Raw genomic sequence first — 23,154 nt, forward strand, 5'->3', positions numbered from 1 at the left:
GCTCGACACCCAGTGAGGGGTGCTGGAGGCTGTGTCTCTGTGTCCATGGAGGAGGGATGCTCACCACCCCTGAGCCACTCTCTGCGTGGTCACAGCCACCCTCCTGCTGACTGGCACGTGCTCTGGAGACGGGAGGGGACAGAGGAGAGGGGCAGGAGGCCTCAGAGGGGACCCCTGGTCACAGTGTGGGGGCGCACGAGGCTCCCTCACAGCCGGCCTTTGCAGCACCTGCAAGTGGGATGCCACGGGGGCGGGAGGGTGGTCAGGGGCGGGGCCGGGAGGGAGAGCACCTGACCGGTGGCGGCAGCGTCGTGATGATGTGCAAGAGCTCACCATCCCCAGTTCGGGTTGCACGACAGCCACCAGGATCCCTGGTGCTGGTCTTGGGAAAGGCTTTGATGCTGACGACAGCAAATGAGGGCTATCCAAGGAAAGCGGCCCAGATCTTACACACCGCTGCAACGGTTCCAGAACATGCCAACAGGCTTAATGACACGAAGCATCCAAGATAAATTGCCCGATGCAGCGACGACAGAACTGTAAGCGGCAAACGCTCTCAGGGCCCAGGCGGCATTGTGCTCACAGAGGCCGGGTCAGGAGGCTGGGACCGCTACCCTCAACTAAAGCCAAGCTCGTCTGAATGGTCAGGTGACGTGAACACGCCTGTGTCCAGTGGCTGGCCGCACAACTGTGGCTTCTGGATGTCAGCAACGAGCTACAGACGGAGAAAGCTGCAGGGACAGGAGGCTGACCTGGGTGGGAAATTGTGAGTCGTGTGGCGGCTGGGGAAAGACAGGATGAAGGAGCAGGGGCCCAGAGGGGGTGGGCTTGGCATGAGGTCCCAGCACCACACAGCCCTGTCTCCGCGCAGGCAGGGCTGCTGCTGTCTGGCTGGGGGTGGGGGTGGGCGGCGGGCCCGCGATGTGGCCGGGCTTCCCCACAGCCCAGCGGGTCCGGCTGGGCAGCAAAACTCCTAGCCGAAAGTTAGGGCTGTTTTGGACACACTCCTGCTCTGCCAGCTGTCCACGCAAAGCCAGCACAACCTTAGGATGCGGGAAACCCCCGCCAGGCATTTTGGATGTATCCGGCAGCTGTGACTGCTGCATTAGGAGGGTGAGGACCCCGGACAGGGCACCTACGGTCACCAATTGGGCCAGACGCTGGAAACAAGGGACCAAGAGCAATGTCCCCGGACTGTGCCATCTGTGCCCAGGATGTCCACGGCTTTCCCTTCTCTCCCTCCGTGAAGGCTTCTACCTCGGCCTGTGCCTGGACAATCTAGGGCGAGATGACACGGGCGTGGGTCTCCTCCAGCCAGCGGGGCTCCCGGCCACGTGCACGCTGGCTGGCATCTGCCTTGCCAGACGGTGGCCTCCTTGGCCCTCTTCCTGCTTGAAGGGTTTACGCGTGTCCCGTCCTTCCCTGTACGGCCCTCAGCCTCTGAGAAAGCAGGCGTTCCATCTCAAATGTGGAAGACAGGAGGATCTACCACGAGGAGTTTCTTCTCTGGCCTTTGTTAGAGCTTCCCAGGAACGCAGGAATGGGGTGCTGGAATCACTCAGGGTTGCTCTGATGTGAAAAAGTCACAGATCCTACTGGCAAATGCCACAGAGGATGGTCCCACATCCACATGAAAAATATCCAGAGAGTAAAATGAAAAATAAAACAGCCTTACGGAAAAAGGCAAGCTGTGTCCTCAAAGAGCCGGAATGCACATCTGCAGCCCACGGAAGGAGGAATCTTCCCCGCTTGTAAGGGAGATGCTGATACCGAGCGCTGGACGGGCTGCAGGGCGACAGCGGGCACCCGGGCGAAGCCCTGCTCGGCCTGACCTTCCCAGGGCGGGAGGGTGCTGCTCACAGGTCGGGTGAGCTCCGTACATCCTGTGCACCTGCCAGGCAGGGTCCATGAGATGCCCCGGGTCTGTGCCGCCATCAGCACCGCTCTCTGGAAGCAGCCTGGATGGTCACAGCCAGACTGCAGCTCGCGTGGGAGGCTGCAAAGGCGGGTGCCCTGCCCGAGAGTGGGCTTGGCTCCGTCCCACAGTGAAGTGAGATGGTAAACGGAACCCTGTCTCCCGGGAGGTTACAGAGAGACCGAGCCTATGATCAGATCATTCTCCGGGGGACTCGTGTGGACGTGGCAGAATCTGTCTGACACAATTCGGGACCTGATTAAACCTGTCAGCCCTGGGACCAGGATTTTCCGCCCCTTCCCTGGCTGCCCCCCGTCCACTGCTGCTGGCCGTCAGCGCACCTGCTTCCCCACCCCCCTCCAGCCCGCTGTGCGGCGTCAGGAAGGGCCTGCCTCTGACGCTTCCAAACTCAAGCACCAGCCCTGGACTTCCGAAAACATGTTTTTCCCCCGAGGCTGTTAATACGGACTTGAAGTTTAGGCTTTCGCTAGAAAAGAAGCAACGGCAAGGTAGAAAGTTCACGTGGGGAGACCGGTCACTCCCTACACAATCCCTCCCTTGTGTGCTGTCCTTACTCCCATCTGAACCTCACCCTGCACAGCTGCAGCCACCAGAGTGACGTCAAGGAGCTACAGACACAGGGTGCTGAAGCAGGAGGTCCGTCTGCAAAGGGCTCCTTCCTCTGGCCTTGTGGAAAAGGCTGGGGGGAGGGGCTGCTGCAACCTCACCACCCCCCAGCACGCTGCCCCCTCCTCTCCCTGACACAGGGTGACAAACCATGACTGTCACCCAGGGGAGGTGAGCACCTCCACCTGCACAGCTACCGTCACCCGCTGGCAGGGTGCCCATCACACCACCGGCTCAGGAGACGGGAAACAATCGAGAAATCACACTATCTGTCCCTGTAAGAATGACGGCAGCTGCCACCGCTGCTGCCAGAAATGTCACTTCGGGAACACGGACGAGCCCAGTGCAGATGTGTCCTGAGGGGGGACAGACAGAGGCCGAGGGTGGGTACCCGTCCCTGCCAGCTGCGCCGCTGCCTGGCCCCGGCCACCCGGGGAGGTCTCCGTGACCTGGAGGGTGTGCAGCATCCACACCTCCCATCACCACGACCCGCTCTGCCACAGCAGCCAGAGGAGGAAACGGGACCCCGGGTCTGCCCCTGCACCTGGCACGCCACAGACGCACAGCTGCAAACTGGGGGCCTCCCAGGCCCACGTCTACACGGCAGCGTCTTCCAAAACAGCCTGAAGCATCTGAAGGACGGACTATAAGGCTGCTGGCACAAGTTTTTCAGAATCCCAGGAGAGGGAGGGGAAGTTCCAAAACACGGGATGTCACGCGTGTTCCGAACCCTGGCTTCAGTGACCCGAGGTGCTAGGGTCGGATTTTGTCCCCAGCTTCCCGGCAGCTGGGGCAAAGGGAGGAACAATGAGACAAGTCTCACGGTCGGTCGAAGTCTGGATTCTAAGAGCGCTGCAGGTGAAGCCCTCCCAGAGAGGACCGCTAGGGGCACGAGGAAACCCCCAACAGAAGGGGCACCAAGGTCATGCCCCCACAGGAGCGAGGCAACAGAACACCCCCCAAGCACCGCTGCCCCAACGGAAGCTCTGCCCCGGAACCCGCGCTCAGAGCTCCAGGTCACACATAGCCCACGGCACTGCCAGCAGGCCAGCAGTGGCAGGGGTGACGTGGAAGCCCAAAACCGCGTAAAGCCACCCCAAGTGAGTGACACCGGGCACAACACAAGACGTGCTTCCCTAACACAGCCACGGGCAAAGCAGTACCGAGCGTCCCGGGTGCCCCTTCTACAATCACGGGTCTAACACGCTCCTGCCCCCAAGGTCCCCTGCCACCGCTGGGCCCAGGCATTGCTCAGTGCAGTTCCTCGTCTCTCCCTCAGGCTGACGGGAGCCCAGACTCCTCCTCTTCTGTTGGGTCTGTCAGCGGACACCCCAGCCGGAGGTGCGGGCCAAGACCCCGTGTCCGCTCATAAGGCTTTGATGGCAAAGTCATCTGAGGTAATTAGCATGTTTCGACAGCAGCGTTTGATGCACAGGAAACCTGAAGGAACAGCTCAGGCTCTCTCTCTGGGCCCCCAGCAACGACCGCGGCCCTGGACACACCAACGCGCTGCGGTTCGGGAGCCAAACCAGCCCACGTTTCCCCAGCTTCCGGCTGACGACTGTCTTCTGGACCCCACGGGACAGCTGGTTCCCACGTCTCCTTAGCTCGTCCCAGCTGCGGCAGTCTCTCAGAACATCCTCGTTTTCCACGACCTTGGTAGTTGTGGGGGCAGGGGCAAGGTGCTGTGCAGAGCATCTGGCATTTCTCACGGGGTTACACCGCGGTTGTGAGCTGGGGGAGGAAGCGCTCTCATCACGGACACCCCCACCCGTGCCGACCCTGACCTCCCACGAGGCTGCCAGGTGCCGCACCGAGCGCCACTCCCCACCCTCCCCGCCGTCTAGGGAAAGATGTTGCTCTGCGTGCCCACACTCGAGGGGGCTCACGACTCCCACTGCCGCTGGCCAAGCTCACACCCCAGGAACAGGGACTCAAGACAGGCTGTCCTTCTAACACAGGAAGTGGAAGAAGCTCAGGGCTGCGGGCTGGTAATGTGCCCCCAGGGAGACACAGAGATGCCTGCATGGAGCCGGGCGCTGAGAGGCACCGGGCAATGTGGGAGTCCCTCCGGCTGTTCTGGAGTTTGCTTCTACGCCCCACGGGACACCTCTGCTCCCTTTCTACGTCGATCCGCGTCTGCCAGAAGTGGTTCTGGTTCTGCTCCCTCCCACAGTAAGGGGTTGGTTAACTTACGTGCACCCTTCCCTTTTTGAGAAAAGAGTGACCTGAGAAATCATTCCTGGACTTCATACGTTAAGAGTTTTGTTTTTAAAACTTTTTCTCTTTGAAAGTTATTTCAAAACGGTGGAAAACTTACAAAAATGAAAACAGTACAAAGAACTGTTTTAATATCCCTTACTCAGATTCACCCATTGCTAGCATTTTACTCATTTGCCTAACCATTTGTGTGCTCTCTGCCCTGCTCGCTCACACGCTCTCTCTCACTCACACACACATGCACGCACGACCCTTTACTGCTAAGTACTTTAGTATGCATTTCCTACAACGATGGATATTCTCATCCACAGTCACAGGACAGTTGCCAACTTAAGAGCGTTAACATTGATCTGATATTTTCATCTGTGGTCCCCATTCCCATTTTGTCCATTAGCCCAATAATGGCCATTACAGCACTTCCTGCGCCCCCACCCCCTCCCCAAGTATAGGACCTGCTCAGCACCACATTTTGCATTTGGTTGTAAAGTCTCTTTAACCTCCATCAACGAGGAACATTTCCAAGCCCTTTCTGTCTTTGTGAAATTGACTTTTATAAAGAACACAGCCCCCGCCTCTTGAAAATGTCATTTAAAACCTTTTAACTCAAGATGGAATACCTAAATGCAAGAGGTAAAAGTATAAAAATGTCACAATAAAACATAGAGAGTAAAAGTTTTACAACATCGGGTTTGATAAAAAAAGAAAAGAAAAGAAAAGAAAAATCCCACGACACCAAGAGCACAGGCAGCGAAAGATGGATAAATTGGGCCACATCAAAATGAAAAGCTCTGTGACTGAAGGCGACTCAAGGAATGCACAAAACACGTGCAAGTCGTTTATCTGATAAGGGACTAATATCCAGAGTCTAAAGAAGTCCTACCACTCAAAAGTAAAATAATTTAATCAAGTTAGGCAAAGGACTGGAACAGACATTTCTTCAAAGGAGACACGTGAATGGCCAATACGCACGAGAAGATGCTCAACATCACTGGTCATCAGGGAAACGCAAATCACAACTACAACGAGAGACACTTCACACCCACTAGGGTGGCTACTACACCAAAAAAATTACATTAACTGGCGCTGGCGAGGATGCAGATCCTGCTGGTGGGAATGTAAAACGGTGCAGCCACTGTGGAAAACGGCCTGGTGGTTCCCTGAAAAGGTAGAAACAGGACTACCCAATGACCCAGCAGTTCCACTTCTGAGTATATACTTAAAACGTCTGCAGGGAGAGTCTAGGAGAGAGAACTGCACACCCATGTTTACGGCAGCTTCGCTCACAATAGCAGACAGGTGGAAACCACCCAAGTGCCCACCAGTGGATGATGGATCAGCAAAATACGGTCCATCCCTACAATGGAACGCTATTCACCCGTAAGAAAGAAGGAACTCTGACACATGCTACGACATGGATGGGCCTTGAGGACGGGCTGGGGAATGTGGTCAAAAACATGTGACCGCTCGTTGACCTGTGAGCTCGACCCGGGCACTCAGAGGCTCTCCACCCCTCCTCTGTCTTTGGAATGTGGGTTCCACGTGCCTTTCCTGCTCCCAGTGGCTGTTCCAAGGACATGGCCTTGGATGGTGACACGATGCTGGGAACAGGACTGAACTCAGTTGGGGCCTCTCTATGATCTTTTAAGATCTGGCGGGCAGATGTGGGGATGCGTTCGTCTGGCTGTCACCCAAGACAAGCCTCGAGGGGAATCCCCATGCTCCTCATAACTGCCACCTGCCTCGCCCCCGTGGAGGGCCATCATCTTCCCTCGGGCCGCGCTGGGTTGCACCCGGGAAGCTCCCGGGAGGGTGTGCACAACAGACACTATGCTCAGTAGAATAAGCCAGTCGCAGAAGGACGGACACCGTGTGATTCCGCATGTGAGGTACGCGGAGTAGTCTATTCACAAAGACAGAAAGTAGAATGGGGGTGCTGGGGCTGGGGGCAGGGGAGTCAGCGCTTCATGGGGACGGAGCTCCGGCTTGGGAAGAGGAGGCAGTTCTGGAGGCGGATGGTGGGGAAGGGTGCACAGCAACGTGGACGCACTTCATGCAGCTGAACTGTGCACCTGAAGGCGGAACGAGGGTAGGTTCTCAGTTAAAATTTAATCATTTGGACATTATTTTGGGGGCTCTAATTCGTCGGGTTCTCAACGGCGCTACGCTTGTCTGTCTGGAGGTCCATCAGTCCATCTGGCTCCCCCGGGGTCTGTTCTGAGCTTGTCAGTTCTTCGTGCCTTTAAGCAGAATGTTCCAGCACACAAGGACGAAGGCAAGAGCACTCACCAAGTTGCACGCCTGCTTGCAGTTTTCTGTAAGATCACAGGTACGCAGGAGGCGTGGGAGGAAGTCACATTCACTTCCACAAGCTGACCACGAACGAATCCCATCATTTCGTGGCGCCTGTCACACACCCAGCCCTCAGCTCTGGCCCCGCGGCCCCCGCACCAGCCCTGAGCAGTGGCTGGGCCTGCGTCCGAGCAAGCAGCCGGGTTTTCCTCCACAAAAAGACTATCGAAGAATGAGTTCACTGAAGCAAACAGATGCTTCACTTCTAAGGAAAAGTATCTAGGATTCATTCCTTTTAAAATAACTTTCACTTTCTGATGAGACAGTGACTGAGTCTCTAATGAGACTGAGGCAGTAATAGGACAGCCACATGTGAAAGAATTAGGTGGTTGCCCTTGGCTTTACATGGACATGTGAAACATATTAAGATCCTGTCATCAAATGGCATCCAAACATTTTGTTACGGTGGTTATTTTGTTAACAGTGAGAGCAGGGTAACTTAGCAGGATATAAAGACACAGGTTGAATGGGCGGGCCAGGAAGAAAGAAAGAGGGTTTTCACAGGCCTGTATTTTTCCACACCTACCAAAACACACTACTGGCCATTTAATTAAATAACACGGCATGTGTGTGTACATTAACACGATGAGGAGGGAAGAGAGGACAAGGAGGTGACGGGGTGCTCACCTAACGTGGGACAGCCGGCATTTCCTTCTGAGCAGTTCGTCTGAGGGAGCAGGTACAGCAAGAACAGAGGCCCCGCCCTTTGCGGGGGTTCTGCCGGACCCTTTCTCCTTCTCGAGGCCTGAGATCATGAGCACGCGTGAGGGGGCCTTACCCCACGCCACAGAACTCGTACCAGCTGGCAGTGACGGACCCCCTGCATGGCATGCCCGGGAGGGGCTCAAGGCACTCTGGCCACGCGGGCTCACAGCTCACGCCTAATCGGGAGACTGTGAACAACCTCTTCTGGAAAAGGAAACGGCAGGAGGCAGCTCTCTGCAGTGGGAGATTTCCCCCATGGAACAGGCAGGAAGTGAACGGAGTCCCTCGACTGTCAGAGAAGAAACACAGTGCTGGTAACACGGTGGCTGTGAGAACAGATGTCTGATTTTAGGGCAGGGTGGCCAGATTTAGCATATAAAAATACAGGACGCTTGGTTAAATGTGAATTTCAGATCAACAATGATTTTTAGAGTACATGTCTATCCATGCATATTTGGGACATACTTGTCCTAAAAAAATTATTCCTCTTTTCTCTGAAATTCGAATCTAACTGGCTGTCCTGTATTTTATGTGCAACTCCAATTTACAGGATTTGGTGGTGGTCTTCAGGATAAGATTTAATGAATAAGCAACATGTTTTGTTGCTTATTCTAGCAACAAAAACTAGTCATTATGTTACTTATTTTTTATTTGCATTTAATTATTTAAATTTGGTCTTTACTGAAAAAAGACCACAGAACAGTTTCTCAGAAGAACCTAAAATGTTCTAGAAAAGTAAAGGAACATTTAATCAGAGCTCAACAGTGTGTTGAACTGCGGAAGGGACTCAAAAATCTGTCCCAATCATTCAGAACTGGGTGGGAAGGGGAGGCCAGAAAGAGGGCTGGAACTGGCATGTTCCTCCGGAGCTCCCTCCCTCGTGCTGGGGACGAGGGCCCAGGAGGTTCAGGGACTGGGTCTCAGGTCACGCTTCCAGGTGGTGGCAGAACTGTGCCCAGATCTCAGTGCCTCAGTCTGTGGTTCCTCCTTTTCCTCTCAGGATCTCCTGACGGGACAGCAGGTGTCAGAACGGGGTGCAAAGAGCAGAAACAGCACTGGGTTTAAAAGGGGTACAGTCTCTAAGGGATGACGGATGGCGGAAAGTAAATAAAGAAAGCAGTCGAGGGGAACAGCCTGCCTCCCCCATCACCTGAAGTTTCCTTAGTGCGAGGCTGGGATGCTGCCCTGCCTCCCACACCTGCCCAGGGCCTCCTCAGATATGGCTTTGGGGCTCTCTGCCTGCACACCCAGCCCAGAAGGAGATTTCGAGAGGCTGTGTGCACTGGGTTGGACTCTGAAGAGAGGAGAAGGAGACAAAAGGGAATAATGTCTTTTTTTTTTTTTTTAACGTTTATTTATTTTTGAGACAGAGGGAGACAGAGCATGAATGGGGGAGGGTCTGAGAGAGAGGGAGACACAAATCTGAAACAGGCTCCAGGCTCTGAGCGGTCAGCAGAGAGCCCGACGCGGGGCTCGAACTCACGGACGGCGAGATCGTGACCTGAGCTGAAGTCGGCCGCTTAACTGACTGAGCCACCCAGGCGCCCCGGGAATAATGTCTTTTTAAGGAAGCCACAAACTCCAGAGAAGATTTTGGCCTTACAGGGTAGATGGAGGCTGGAAATTCACCCCGAAATTACCATGTAAGGGACACTTTGCAAAGCGTGAACTCTTCTTTTTTTATCCAGTTATCTCCAGAGGTAAAGTCGTCTGATTTTCAAGTATACTCCATAAGAAGTATTTCAGGAATGCACAAAACCCGCACCACAACTCTGATCAGTTAAATCTTCGATTATGAAGCAGCCACTTAGTTGGCTAAACAATGAATTCAAAGAGCGTGCGCCTGCCTGCAGACAGCCAGAAGCAGAAATAAGGGTGGACGATACACACTAGTAGGTGAAAAAGCCAACCTGTAACTACATATACAAGGTCCTATCTATCTATCTATACTCCCGCAAGAACGATACGTTGTTTACACGGATGAAATTATTTGATCATCACAACGCTTCTACGATGTAGGTACCCTTGTTTCTGTGTGACACGCAGGGAACAGAACACAAAGAACACATGTGCTCAGGCTCACCTGCCACAAGGGGTGGCCACGAACCCAGGAGGAACAGGTCCTGCGTCCAATCGAACGGCAGGGAAACTATTGTGTCATCTGCTTCCAGGCAGAACCTCTGGGGTCAGCTCAGTCCACAAAGGGTCTGGGCAAGTCAGGTGCCCGGCACACCTCCCGGACAGCCACAGAGGACCGTGGGACCAGAAATCAGAGATTCAGTAAGAAGTGTAATGAGGTTCTGCGAAGAGGCTCACGCCAATCATACCAGGAGCCAATCAAAAGAAGGGTCTCATTCCAGCTGGTCTGTCTTCATCCAGCCCCCTCCTGCCACAGACTGAGTCACAAGCCCACCTGCGCACTTCTGTTCTGTGCCTCCTTCCCACGGGATCCTGACCCTTGGTTAACCACTGACCAGGGATGAATGGACTATCCTTGCTTTCCTGAAATTTAGCACTTCAGGTTGGGAGGGGTAAGGAAGCTAAGAAAGCTTTATGGTAACATTGTATCCATAAGATGAAACTCCTAAAACTATTACTTTAAGTGCTGAAAAAATTTTCCCCCTGTCCTATCTCAAGTCTGCAAAATCCAAGTGCTTAAGGAAAGATCCAATTAGAGGTGACTGAGAGACCATGAATTCATCTTACATGAACATATTAGAAACAATATTTTAAAACCACTCATTTTTGGGGCGCCTGGGTGGCGCAGTCGGTTAAGCGTCCGACTTCAGCCAGGTCGCGATCTCGCGGTCCGTGAGTTCGAGCCCCGCGTCGGGCTCTGGGCTGATGGCTCAGAGCCTGGAGCCTGTTTCCGATTCTGTGTCTCTCTCTCTCTCTCTGCCCCTCCCCCGTTCATGCTCGGTCTCTCTCTGTCCCAAAAATAAATAAACATTGAAAAAAAAAAACCAAAAAAACCCCAAAAAAACCCACTCATTTTTAAGTAGTCCCAAAGCTATGCCATCATTTCCCTTGTGCACAGTGGAACTAAATTTGTTCCAGAAGTAGGAGCAGGATTATCCTTGCCACTTGAGGCAAAAACGTTCTCCATGGCGACCTCCCAAACACACTGTGGTTCATAGAAAACAATGGGAATTAAAAACAGAGGCAGAGGGGCGCCTGGGGGGCTCAGCTGGTTAAATGTCCGACTTCAGCTCAGGTCATGATCTCACGGTCCATGCGTTCGAGCCCCGCGTCGGGCTCTGCGCTGACAGCTCGGAGCGTGGAGCCTGCTTCGGATCGTTGTCTCCCTCTCTCTGCCCTTCCCCTGCTTGTGCTCTCTCTCTCTCTCTCTCTCAAAACTAAACATTAAAAAAATCAAAATAAATAAAAAAATAGACACAGAAAGTCCAGTACAAATCAAATCAATTTGGGAAATCTATTTGATCACAGGTTTCCACAATGTGGCTGTCCTTTGTCACCAGTCTTTCCATGCGTGCATATGAGAATGCAGTCTCTTTCTGGGGATACTGCACTTAACACGCTGACAGGCTAACCCTCTCCAAGTTAATTAGATCATAATTACGTAGGTGCCCTGGGGCTCCCAGTGAGTGTTCTAGAGCAGCAGGAAGAGTAATTAATCCCACAACTGAATCTTCATACAGTGGAAGTCAGGACAAGAGCCCCATTTTTTTTTTTTACACTAATGGTGACAAGACAGAGTGTCAATATTTTCAAAGCTCTGTTTCACCTGCACCCTGCCAGGACCCCCGGTCACCCTGGTGCTGTGGCCCCACGGGTCCCTGGGAAGGCTGGCTTTACCACACCCACTCTGAGCACAGGGACACTGAGGTCACAGGGCCTGCCCAGAGGTGAACCCCGTTCACTCGGACCGCAGAGCCTCTCTGTCGCCATCAGCTGCAGCGTAGGGCACACGTGTTACATGTTGACAAAGGTCAGAAGTGAGGCTAGAGACTGCACGCTGGAGGACAGCTTCTCTAGGGAATATTCAGGGTTGATGGTGTTTGAATTGGACTGGACTTGAAAGTCAGGGGTTGGCGTGGAGACCGGAGGCCCCGGGGGCATGGCTCACCGCACAGGACGAGAATCGGCCCAGGAGGCAGGAACCTGACAGGTGAGGGGGAGGTGCCACGGAGGTTTTCTGCTTCAGAGAAGCAGGGCCCGGGCGGAACCCTGACCGGCCCATAGCCTGGCTGGAAGGTCGATTACAGGTCACAGGTCGTGGGAAGTCGGCCCTCGGGAAGAGGCAGCGAAGGACCCCGAGAAAGCACCCGCAGGGAGGCTCCGGGGACAGGCCTCGCTGCAGGAGTGGCTCCATCAGGTTCCAGGGCCGCTTGGCTTTGGTTTCCGGAAGTCAAACGCGGAAAGAGGGGCAGGGGAGCTAAGTCCAGCACAAAACTTTTGGGGTCTGAAGACCTCCCTCAGCTCTGGGCCACCTGTGTCTTTGGATGGCAGGGGAGAGAGGCGAGGACGTGAGACAGCGTCACTGGCGGGCGGGCGGCCAAACCAGAGCGACAAGTGTGCAGCCCTGGGCTCTCCTGGGAGCGGCCTGGGCAGGGCACACGCGGATGCCTCCGGTGCATCCTGACCCCGGCAGCCAGCTGGGCGCCCTGACACGAATCCACGTGACCACGGGCCACGGTGATCAGCAGCACCACCCAGTTCTCTCTGAAACGTGCGACTGCCAGCAGGTTCACGAGGACGTTTCCTTCATTTTCAGATGACCTCGTCAGAGAAAAGCACCTGAGATTACAGGTTAGGACAGAAGTGTCACTTAAGAGGCCGCCGGACTGACTCCAGGGTCGGAGAACCGGAAAGTCTCCACGGAGCGCTTCCTGCATCTGAGGCGGCCCCCACCCCCTCAGCCACGCCCCCACTCCTGATTCCACCTCATGTTGCCCCGTGGCACGTTTCCTCCACGGAAAGATATGTCGAGGACCTCGGAAGGCAAGGTCACGGGCACCGCAGGCAGTGCCTACCGTTCTGCTCTTCTCCAGGAAAGAAAACTCAGCCCCCGAGTCCCACCACCCCTGATGCTCTGGGACCCGTGGACACAAGATGACAGCCTCTGCTCTGATGGCTCCGTGGCTGCAGGCCACCCTCCTGGGGGAAAGGGCCGTGGTTTGACCCAGGTGTTTGCTCCCCGTGTGTTTCGAGCTCCAGGCCACACACAAAACGGCGCGTTACTCAAACAGGGATTCTTGGATGAGCCCCCGTCCAAGAAAATATAAGAGGCATAATATCACAATATTATTTCCAGGTTACTTTTCTAGGGGGGAAAGTCAATTTGTCCTAAAGCCCAGAAGTTACTACGTGAAAATGTGTATGTGCCCCTGGAGCAAGTTATGTGAACGCCTCAAAGCCAAGTTTCTGAACCATGAAGATGCTCCAGATGAGACTTCGTGGCGGGGTAGCCGGCGAGGGGCAGTGGGCACGTGCTAGTCTCTGCCCTCGGCCTCCGGGAGGGGCCTCCGCCAGAGGGCTCTAACCTTGGTGCCCCCTGAACAGAAGGGTCTGAAACGAGGGCCCCAGGCGCCAGGTGGGACGTGGCTGGCTGAACACAGGTGGTGCCTCCCAACATCAGCCCACTGCGATGGCACGTGGGGGGCTGATTGTGCCCAACAGGAGAGTTTCGTCTGTGTCCCCAGCCCCCATCTCACGGATGCCGGCCACCCTACTCCCCGAACTGTGCTCAGCAGGCACAGCCCAACATCCACGGGGCACAAGCCCTGTTGGGAATGCCCATGAGAGTCGGGGTGGTCCTCTCCAGGCTGGCTGGCGTGTGCACGGGCCACCCCTCAGTCTCCACAAGCCCGCTCCCAACACACCCACACGACGACTCCGTGTTCCTCCAGGAGCACGCCCAGGCCACCAGCTGTGACCATGAACTCCCTTCTTCCCACTGTTGTACAGCACGAGGACACACATTCGTAGGCAAGGGAGGGAGACACGCGGCCTCTGGCCATCACCACACATCCATCGGCCCCCACTGGTCATTTACGGGTCACACCCGTGTGAGGTCTACGCTCACTGGTCCCAGTGCAACAATGACCGGGCATGTCCCTCGTTACCAAAAAGAAACAGTCTATTTGAGGGGGAGTCTGTAGGAAAGACAGCGCATCCTCCTCCTGGCTGGGGAGGAAATTCCCGGGAAGGTCCTCACCTTGCTTCCACGCCCCCCACTGCCCCCTCCCAGTCTGAGGTAAACTTACAAAGGACCCCCTTTCATTTCTGCTCAAGGCTGCTTGGGAAGCTGCACAGAAGGTAACTTCAGTCCTGTTTTAATTTTCCACAGAAACGTCTTCACAAAAAATTACAATTCAAGTAAAGGAACGTGGGCGGCGCACTGGGGACTTGAAAAGGTATGACTCTGTCCCCAGCCAGAGTGGTGAAGGAAGAGCAGCAGGTGTGGTCACCCCCCCCCACCCCCACCCCCGCTGCAGACCTCAGGGTCCAGGCACAGAGTCGCCTGCCCCGCGGGAACAGAGCACAAGCGGAGGGATGCCGCGGCTCAGGCTGGCCCAGCTCTCCTGCTTGGCCTGGGGCCACCATGCTCAGACAGGACGGACACCGAGCTCCTTCCCCCCTCGACAGCCCCGCACGCGGGGCCATCAAGACACAAACCCGGAAGCACATCGTACCTGTCGTGCCTCAGAGCTCGCATGTCAACATACACGGTGGTTGGGTCAGGTCCCGAGGTCCCCTGCAAGCAAGGAGACAGTGTGGTTAGCTCAAGTTTGTGCGGGAGGAACCGGGGCTGTGCTTCCTACCAGTTAGTGAGCATTTCTTTGCTAAAATCTCCACCTAAAAGCACTAAATGCACAATTCCCTCCGAGATGCCTGCTACCTTCCAGTCTGATAACCTCAGTTCTGAAAGGAACATTTTACTAGGATTAGGCTGGACTTGCACACAGCTGAACTATCAGTCACATTTACAAAAATAAGAAGGACAAGACACGTGCCACACGTCTTGCCCAATGGAAGAGGGCTGGAACTGCCCAGACGTCTGGCTAGCAGGCCGTCAGGGATGGAAGCCTCGTTTGCTGAGAAGTTCCTACCACAGGCACCCCAAAAGATATATTTTTAGAGGTCAGGATGTTGAAGCCAAACACATGACATGAACTCACAGCTTGAGAAGGAAACCCTGCTTGTGCCTTGGCTCTCCTCCAGCAGAGGGAGGTCATCTTTGTCTGGGACACAGGTCAGGGAGGCGTGTGCTGTGTCAACAGCCCAGTGAGCCCGGGAGCACCCTGTGAACTGCGCGATCTAACACGGGGGGGTCCACAGATCTTCTCTCGGCACCGTGAATCCCTCCACAACATGCTGGGTTGACTTCTCACCAGCGATTTCAATGGAAGAGCTACGTAATTAAAGCTATATTACAAACCCAAATTCTACCTCTGTTTTCTTGGGAAGGCAATGCGGTACCCTGGGTAGAAAAAGATGGGGCCCCAAACACGTTTCCAAAAAGTGCCACAGCCCTCACAACTTATTTGAAGAAGTATGCTAAAATTCCCCAGCGGCAAATCTTAACCACGTGCCGCACAAGACTAAGGTAAAGACACCTCCGTTAAAACGTGCTGCTCCTGCCCCTCCTGGTCACGGTCTCCCCCCGCAGACATGGGGAGCAGCACACGCAGCCGGCCTCGGCAGGAGCTTCCACCCCGTGTGATGCAGACCTGGGACTCCCCGGGGGAGCCGTGTCACAGACCAGCGCGGGGTGGGGAAGGGCTCTGACGTTCTGAGTAATGCAGAACACAGTGCCACCGAAGGCCGATTCAGAAGCAAACAAGTCAGGAAACGGGTCCCTAAACACAGGAAGTGGAGCAAAACGGACAGAACCCCCAAACCGGCAGGGAAACCACTGACTGTGCACACGGAAGTGTCTGTCGCGAGTGCGCGACGTTCGAGGAGGTCTGGGAGAGCAGGTCATGCCGGGTGCCAGTCCTCCGCCCGCGGCCCGCACACCCCAGCCAGGCTCCGCACTCCACTTCTGGTCTGTCCCACTGCTGGAAGCTGACCAGACGGCGGGGAGGGGGGCACTGGTGTGGACGTACAGGAAGGTCCCCTACCTGCTCGGCCGCCTTCCACAGCCTGTGGGGCTACAGCAGCAGGGCGGGAACAAGAAGAAAGGAGAGAACGCCACACCAACAGGACCACAGGGAAGCGACACACAGACACGCAGACAGAACAACCCAACAATTAAAATGGGATGAGGAAGGGGGGGTGGGGAGGAGAACGCAAAAAGCAGGGAACAAAGTAAAAAGAAGATCAAAAACAATGTCAAATATGGAAATCGTTAAAATCAATCACTGTACCATTAAAGGCTAAAGAAAAAAAAAAAGAAAAAAATCTTAGATGTCAACATACCCACAGAGCAACGGAAGAGAGCCACAGAATGACTGATCGTGGACACACAGACCCGAGTAGTTTCTTTCATACATGAGGTCGATGGTATTACCAGACAGTTTAATTTTATGGTGCTCTAAGCTTCTTTTCTTTTCTGAGGCAATTGGAAATATGAATCTTACTGGCCCAATCTGTTGAACGTTCCCTCACTGAAACACAGTTGCCCCTTGAACAGCCTGGGTTTAAACTAAGCAGGGTAGCTTCCATGCGGGCTGCTTCAGAGAAATACAGGGCAGTGCTGCTAATGTATTTCCTTTCCCCTCATGATTTTCTTAGTAACACTTTTGCTTCTCTAGCTTGCTTTACTGCAAGAATACGGTATATAATACCCATAACACACAAAATAGGTGTTAATTGGCTGTCTATGGTATCACCAAGGCTTCTGGTCAACAGCAGGCTATTAGTAAATTTGGGGGGAGTCCGAAGTTCTGTGAATTTTCCACTGTGCGGGGGTCTGCACCCCTCAGCCCCCACGTTGTTCCAGGTCCACTGCAGCCCTAAGTCTCCTAAGACAATCACGAAGGAGAGCCTGGACACGTTTACATCTAAAATCAGGGTGCCTAGCCCTGCTCATCCACAAGGCAGGATGCAAGAGGCCAAAGTACACTTGAAGCATGAAGGAACCAAGCACCAGGCTTGCACAGGGTCCCGGTCAGCTGTCTGATGAGGGTTTTCCCGGGACCCTGGGGCAACCCCTCAAAGACACTGCCTTCCATTTTTCTCTCATCTTCCATGATTTTGGTGCCCGCCTCTACCCCTTTTAAATGACCTACACTGGCATGACAGAAGCACTCCAGAAAGCGCCTGGAGTCAGCTCCCGTAGTGCCACGTGTTTCCCCAGGTGACCGAGGGGTCTGATCCGATGTGTCCAGAAGCACAGAGTGGACACCATCCCACGAGCACTGCGCTGACGTACAGCCACTGGCGCCAACCCCACCCCGCAACCACCACTTCTAGCCAGACTCCATGACAGCAGCGATAAAAGGTAGTCATCAGCTGGGTTTCCTGGGCTGTGGGCAGTGGCACACAAAGCCAGACTGGAAAGCTATCGCCGCTCAACACGGAGGCGGGGCGAGCCTAGAGAAACAGCAACGGTTCCAGGTTTCAAACAAGGGCTCCCTGCTCCTGTCACTGCCTCCCACCAGTATCTACGGCTGCTGCCTTCTTGACCGGGAGCTGACGTAGGACACCAAGAAAGAACCAGGGAAAGGCATGTGCGCTTCAAAGGAACCCAGGACTTGGGATCTATTCCAGCCGAATGCAATGTTTTAAATAAATCCCTTCACGATTCCTTGAATCGCAAACATATTTTTTTTTATTCTCAAGTTAGTGAACATACAGTGCAGTCTTGCCTTCAGGAGGAGAACCCAGTGATTCACCTCTTACATATGACACCCAGTGCTCACCCCAGCAAGTGCCCTCCTTCGTGCCCATCACCGAGTTAGCCCATCCCTCACCCCCCCATCAACCCCAAGTTTGTTCTCCGTATTTGAGAGTCTAACTGGATCAAAATAAGCCCATATTCCCTCTAAATTATTTTAATTCACAGATTTTGTTGCGATGGCTCAAGGCAGTATTTCGGAGAACAATACGTATGACTAGGAATGAACTTCCCAACTTGTATAAGCACAGAGGGAACAACTCAGCACCAGGAGCAAAAGCGGTGTACTACATCAACGAGGGCTATGGGAAGGAATAGGTAAAGGGTTAGTATATAGGTGTTTCCAAACTTCAAAAGCCCTAAGGTACACGAATTCGAGATTTCAAGATACGTATGAGGGACTGTACATCTAGCAAAGTTTCCTCACTGTCACAAAATTAATTTCACTTTGCCAAAGGATGCAAGCTGGAGCTTTAAGGAGATCCCAAATGGATAAAAGTGCCCTCAAGAATTTAGAGATCATCAAGCAGAAAGCACCAGCAGGAAAGAAAATGCACCCATTCCAATCGACCTTATTCAGAAATGAACACAAAGCATGTTTAAATTTTAAGTTATATTAATCAGGAAAAAGGACTCACTCTAAGGTTCCACTGTACAATAGACATGTCATGTACAGACGTATTCATACTAAAAATCATTTTTTCTAGAGGTACAGTTATCAGTCAGGCATTAAGCACTAATTGAACAAATGAGTTATATCTCAATGTCAGCTAAAGATATACAGACTCACACCCTGAACAAAACCCCAACAAGGAACTTACTTTGAAAGCTTCAGCCAGGCAGTGCTTAACTAATAAGCAACTCACACACCACAGTTAGCACAATCTAATATTAGCACACAGCCCCTTAAAGCTGAAAGTAATAAATTCCTTAAAACCTAAGTAATAAATTGCTCACTGGAAATGTGTGGAACAGTCACAATTCCAAAGCACTGATGTTGGGCATATCTACTGTGCTGCGTGTTGGAGGAAGTTTTCCATAAATGGAGGTCATGGAAGGCAGGTTCCCGGGGTGGGTTCCGGGGAGCATGCAGGGGCATCTGAGCACAGCACAGGGGCTCATCACTGGCCACTCTGGCAGCTGAATTTGGAGTAGGGTTCCTGCCTGCAGGACCCCAGCCAGGATGTTTGGCCCTCCAGGCAAATCTGTGTATTAACAATGATTTCTTCAACATTTTAATTGAGGTATAATTTACACACAACAAAATAGACAGGTTTTTCATATTTGGTTACGTGAATTCTGACAACCGTATACACCCCTGTAACTACCACCCCAGGCAGTGTATACAAATTCCCTCACACCATACCCTAAGAGGCTGCAGCTTTGAGATTTCTAACACCAGAGACTAGTTTAACCTGTCATTGGACTTCATACAAAGTAATACAGTGCGCACTGAGTCTTGCTTCTTTCACTGAACATGAGGATTCTGGAATCCTCCATTGCACCAGCAGCTCACTCCTCCAAGTTCTGGGGGACGTATCGTGTGAGTATGTCCTCTATCACACATTCTTGTATCCTGCTGCTGTTGAACATTTGGGTTATTTCCAGTTCCGGGCTGTCATGAAAAAGCTTGTACAAATGTATTTGTACAAATATGTTTGTAGACGTGTTTTAATATCTTTTGGGTGCGCACGGAGACATGCTGGCTCACGGGGCTGAAATGCACTTATAAAAATCGCTCGATGTGTCTCCAACCAGCAATGAATAAGGATTATAGTTGGTTTGCAGCTTTACCAACATCTAGTGCTGTCAGCCTTTTGGATTTTAATTATTCTAGGAGGTGAGAAATGGAATCACCAATTTTTTTTTTTTTTTTTGGTAGTGAAAAATCACAATTTCAATTGAATACGGCATGTTGTGCTTTGACTCGTTTCCTTTTTCTTCGAGGTAGGAAGGACTTCAGGAATTACACAGAGTATGGAATGCTTCCCAGATCCACAGGTCACCCCGCAGGGGCTGTGCTCACCGGTTTGGTATTGTGCTGATTTTAAAGCATGCGCTGTCTACACAAGCACACCACGGGGTTGTAATCCGCACTTTCCTGATGACTACAGATGCTGACCATGTTCTATGCACTCATTGGTCCTTTGTACAGCTCCTTCTGTGAAGTGCTCATTTGAGCCTTTTGCTGCTTATTTTAATAGGTTTCCTTTTTGTTGTTGTAGTTTTTAATATATATAAACACAAGTCCTTTGTCAGATATGTTATTACAAATATACTTTCCCAGTCTGTATTTCTTCTATTAATTATCTTTAATATATTAAAATTAATTTTAACTTTGATAAAGTCCAGTACATTGTTTTCCTTTTATGCTTAGTGTTTTGTGCCCTAAGAAATCTTTGTATATCCCACATCATAGTCTTTTTGTATCTCCTCGAAGTGTTATTCTAATTTTTAAACGTTTATTCATTTTTGAGAGAGCTTGAGTGGGGGAGGGGCAGAGAGAGACAGAATTCGGAGCAGGCTCCAGGCTCTGCACTGTCAGCACAGAGCCCAACGCGGGGCTCGAACTCACTAACTGTGACTTGACCCAAAGTCGGATGCCTAATCAACTGAGCCACTCAGGCGCCCCTGGAAGCTGTGTTCTACAAGTTTCATTACGGACGTCCATGTCTATCATCCACCTAGAGCTGAATTTCATGGATTGTCCGAGAAAGGGATTGAGGTTACTCACACCCATATAAATCTTCAGTCATTCCAGGGCCATTGGTCAAAAAACCTTTTCTTTCCCTACTCAGTGGACTTGGTAACATGGTGGGTCTATTTCTGGATTCTTTTTTTTTTTCCCAGGTTACTTTGTTTTTGCCGTTTTGCTTTTCCCTGCAGGTCTCCCTCGATGCCACTGTCACATTGTGTCGATCGCCACAGCTTTAGAGCGAGTTTTGAAATCAGATAGGTAAGTCCTTCCAACACTGTTCTTTTTCAAGACTGGTTATCCTGTTTTGCAATTCTGTAACACCTTTAGAACCATTTTGTCACTTTCTTCAGGAAAGCCTTCTTAGATTTTGATGAGACTGATCAATTTTGGGGGAAAAAAAGTCATCTTAAAAATACTGAGTCTCCCACCCCATGAATATGGCGCATCCATTCATTTATTAGAATTTCATTTCTTCCAGCAATACTTTGTGATTTTAGTGTACACCTTTAAGTGTGCCTTTCATTCTTAAGTACTCGCGGTTTTGGGTATTACTATAAATGGCATTTTAAAAATTTCATTCTCTGGTTGTTCATTGCTACTCTATAGAAATATTGTATTTTTGTTGTATTTTAAATGCAGTATAGTTAACATATAGTGTTATATTAGTTTCAGGTGTACAATACAGTGATTCAACAGTTTCACACAATACCTGGTGCCCATCACAAGTGCATCCTTAATCCCCATCACCCACCCCCACCTCCCCTCTGATAACCATCAGACGCTCTCTATAGTTAAGAGTCAGTGTTTGGGGGGGAACCTGGGTGGCTCAGTCAGTCAAGGGTCTGACTCTTGATTTTCGCGCAGGTCGTGATTTCAGGTTGATGGGATCGAGCCCTGAGGCAGGCTCTGCACTGAGCACAGAGATTGCTTGAGATCCTCTCTCTCCCTGCTATCCCTCCCCTGCTCATGCTCTTGCCCTTTCTCTCTCTCTCAAAAAAATTCTGTGTTCTGGGTTGTCTTTCCCCTCCCCTCGCCATGTTAGTTTGTTTCTTAAATTCCACATATCGATGAAATCATATGGTATGTGTCTTTCACTGACTTATTTCAGTTAGAATACCCTCCAGGATCCAACCGTGTTGCTGCAAATGTCAAGATTTCATTCCTTTTTATGGCTAGTATTCCATTGTGTGTGTGTATGTACATATATACCACATATTATCTTCTGTATTCATCTACTAACGGACACTCGAGCTGTTCCCATATTTTGGCTACTGTAAATAACACTGCCATAAACATCAGGATGCATAGAAATACAATTTTTTATGTCTAAACTTAAAAAAAGATTATTTTTAAATTTACATCCAAGTTGGTTACTGTACAGGGCAACCATGATTTCACGAGTAGATTCCTTAATGCCCCTAACCCATTTAGCCCATCCCCCCTCCCACAACCCCTCTAGCAACTCTCTGCTTGTTCTCTGTATTTAAGTCTCTTGTGTTTTGTCCCCCTCCCTATTTTATATTATTTTTGCTTCCCTTCCCTTATGTTCATCTGTTTTGTATCTTAAAGTCCTCATGTGAGTGAAGTCATATGATTTTTGTCTTTCTCTAATTTCACTTAGCATAACACCTTCTAGTTCCATCCACATAGACGCAAATGGCAAGTTTCATTCTTTTTGATTGCCGAGTAGTACCCCATTGTGTGTGTGTGTGTGTGTACATATCACATCTTCATCCGTCAATGGACATGTGGGCTCTTTCCATACTTTGGCTATTGTTGATAGTGCTACTATAAACATGGGGGTGCATGTGTCCCTTTGAAACAGCACACTGCATCCTGTGGATAAATGCCTAGTAGTGCAATTACTGGGTCATAGAGTAGTTCTATTTTTAGTTTTTCGAGGAACCTCCAGACAGTTTTCCAGAGTGGCTGCACTAGCTTGCATTCCCACCAACAATGCAAAAGAGATCCTTTTTTTCCACATCCTTGCCAACATCTGTTGTTGCCTGAGTTGTTAATGTTGCCATTCTGACAGATGTGAGGTGGTATCTCATTGTGGTTTTGATGTGTATTTCCCTGATGATGAATGATGTTCAGCATTTTTTTCATGTGTCAGTTGGCCACCTGGATGTCTTCTTTGGAGAAGTGTCTATTCATGTCTTTTGACTATTTCTTCACTGGATTATTTGTTTTTTGGGTGTTTGATAAGTTCTTTATAGATTTTGGCTACTAACCCTTTATCTGATATGTTGTTTTATCAGATATGTCTTCTCCCATTTTATTGGTTGCCTTTTAGTTTTGCTGGTTGTTTCCTTCGCTGTGCAGAAGCTTTTTACTTTGATGAGGTCCCAATAGTTCATTTTTACTTTGTTTTCCCTTGCCTCTGGAGATGTGTTGAATAAGAAATTGCTGTGGCCAAGGTCAAAGAGGTTTTTGCCTGCTTTCTCCTCAAGGATTTTGATGGCTTCCCATCTTACGTTTAGGTCTTTCATCCATTTTGAGTTTATTTTTGTGTATGGTGTAAGAAAGCGGTCCAGGTTCATTTTTCTGTACGTTGCTGTCCAGTTTTCCCAGCACCACTTTCTGAAGAGACTGTCTTTATTCCATTTGATATTAGTTCCTGCTTTATCAAAGATTAGTTGGTCATACATTTGTGGGTCCATTTCTGGGTTCTCTATTCTGTTCCATTGATCTGAGTGTCTGCTTTGGTGCCATGTATGAATTTTATTTTGTGTCTTTGTAACTTCACACACTAGCAATTGTAGTTTCGTAGTTCCATGGGAGTTTCTACATTCACTATGCAGCAGTCTGAAAAAAACCAAACTTTAGCTCTCC

At 51.2% G+C, this 23,154-nt stretch overlaps 1 protein-coding gene across 4 annotated transcripts in view; it reads right to left on the reverse strand.

The window, feature by feature from the left end:
* Positions 1-23,154, reverse strand: part of DIP2C (disco interacting protein 2 homolog C) — a 416,639-nt gene that overhangs the window by 13,494 nt on the left and 379,991 nt on the right. For 2 of the 4 annotated variants that reach the window (XM_043563219.1, XM_043563217.1), the window contains 2 exons: positions 15,904-15,933; positions 14,473-14,534 (listed from right to left, as the gene is read on the reverse strand). In XM_043563219.1, the coding sequence (XP_043419154.1) occupies positions 14,473-14,534; positions 15,904-15,933 (92 nt within the window). The remainder of the gene's footprint in view (positions 1-14,472; positions 14,535-15,903; positions 15,934-23,154) is intronic. The other 2 variants (XM_043563220.1, XM_043563218.1) reach the window with 1 other exon arrangement.

Source organism: Prionailurus bengalensis, chromosome B4, assembly GCF_016509475.1.
Source record: "Prionailurus bengalensis isolate Pbe53 chromosome B4, Fcat_Pben_1.1_paternal_pri, whole genome shotgun sequence".
Taxonomy (NCBI): domain Eukaryota; kingdom Metazoa; phylum Chordata; class Mammalia; order Carnivora; family Felidae; genus Prionailurus; species Prionailurus bengalensis.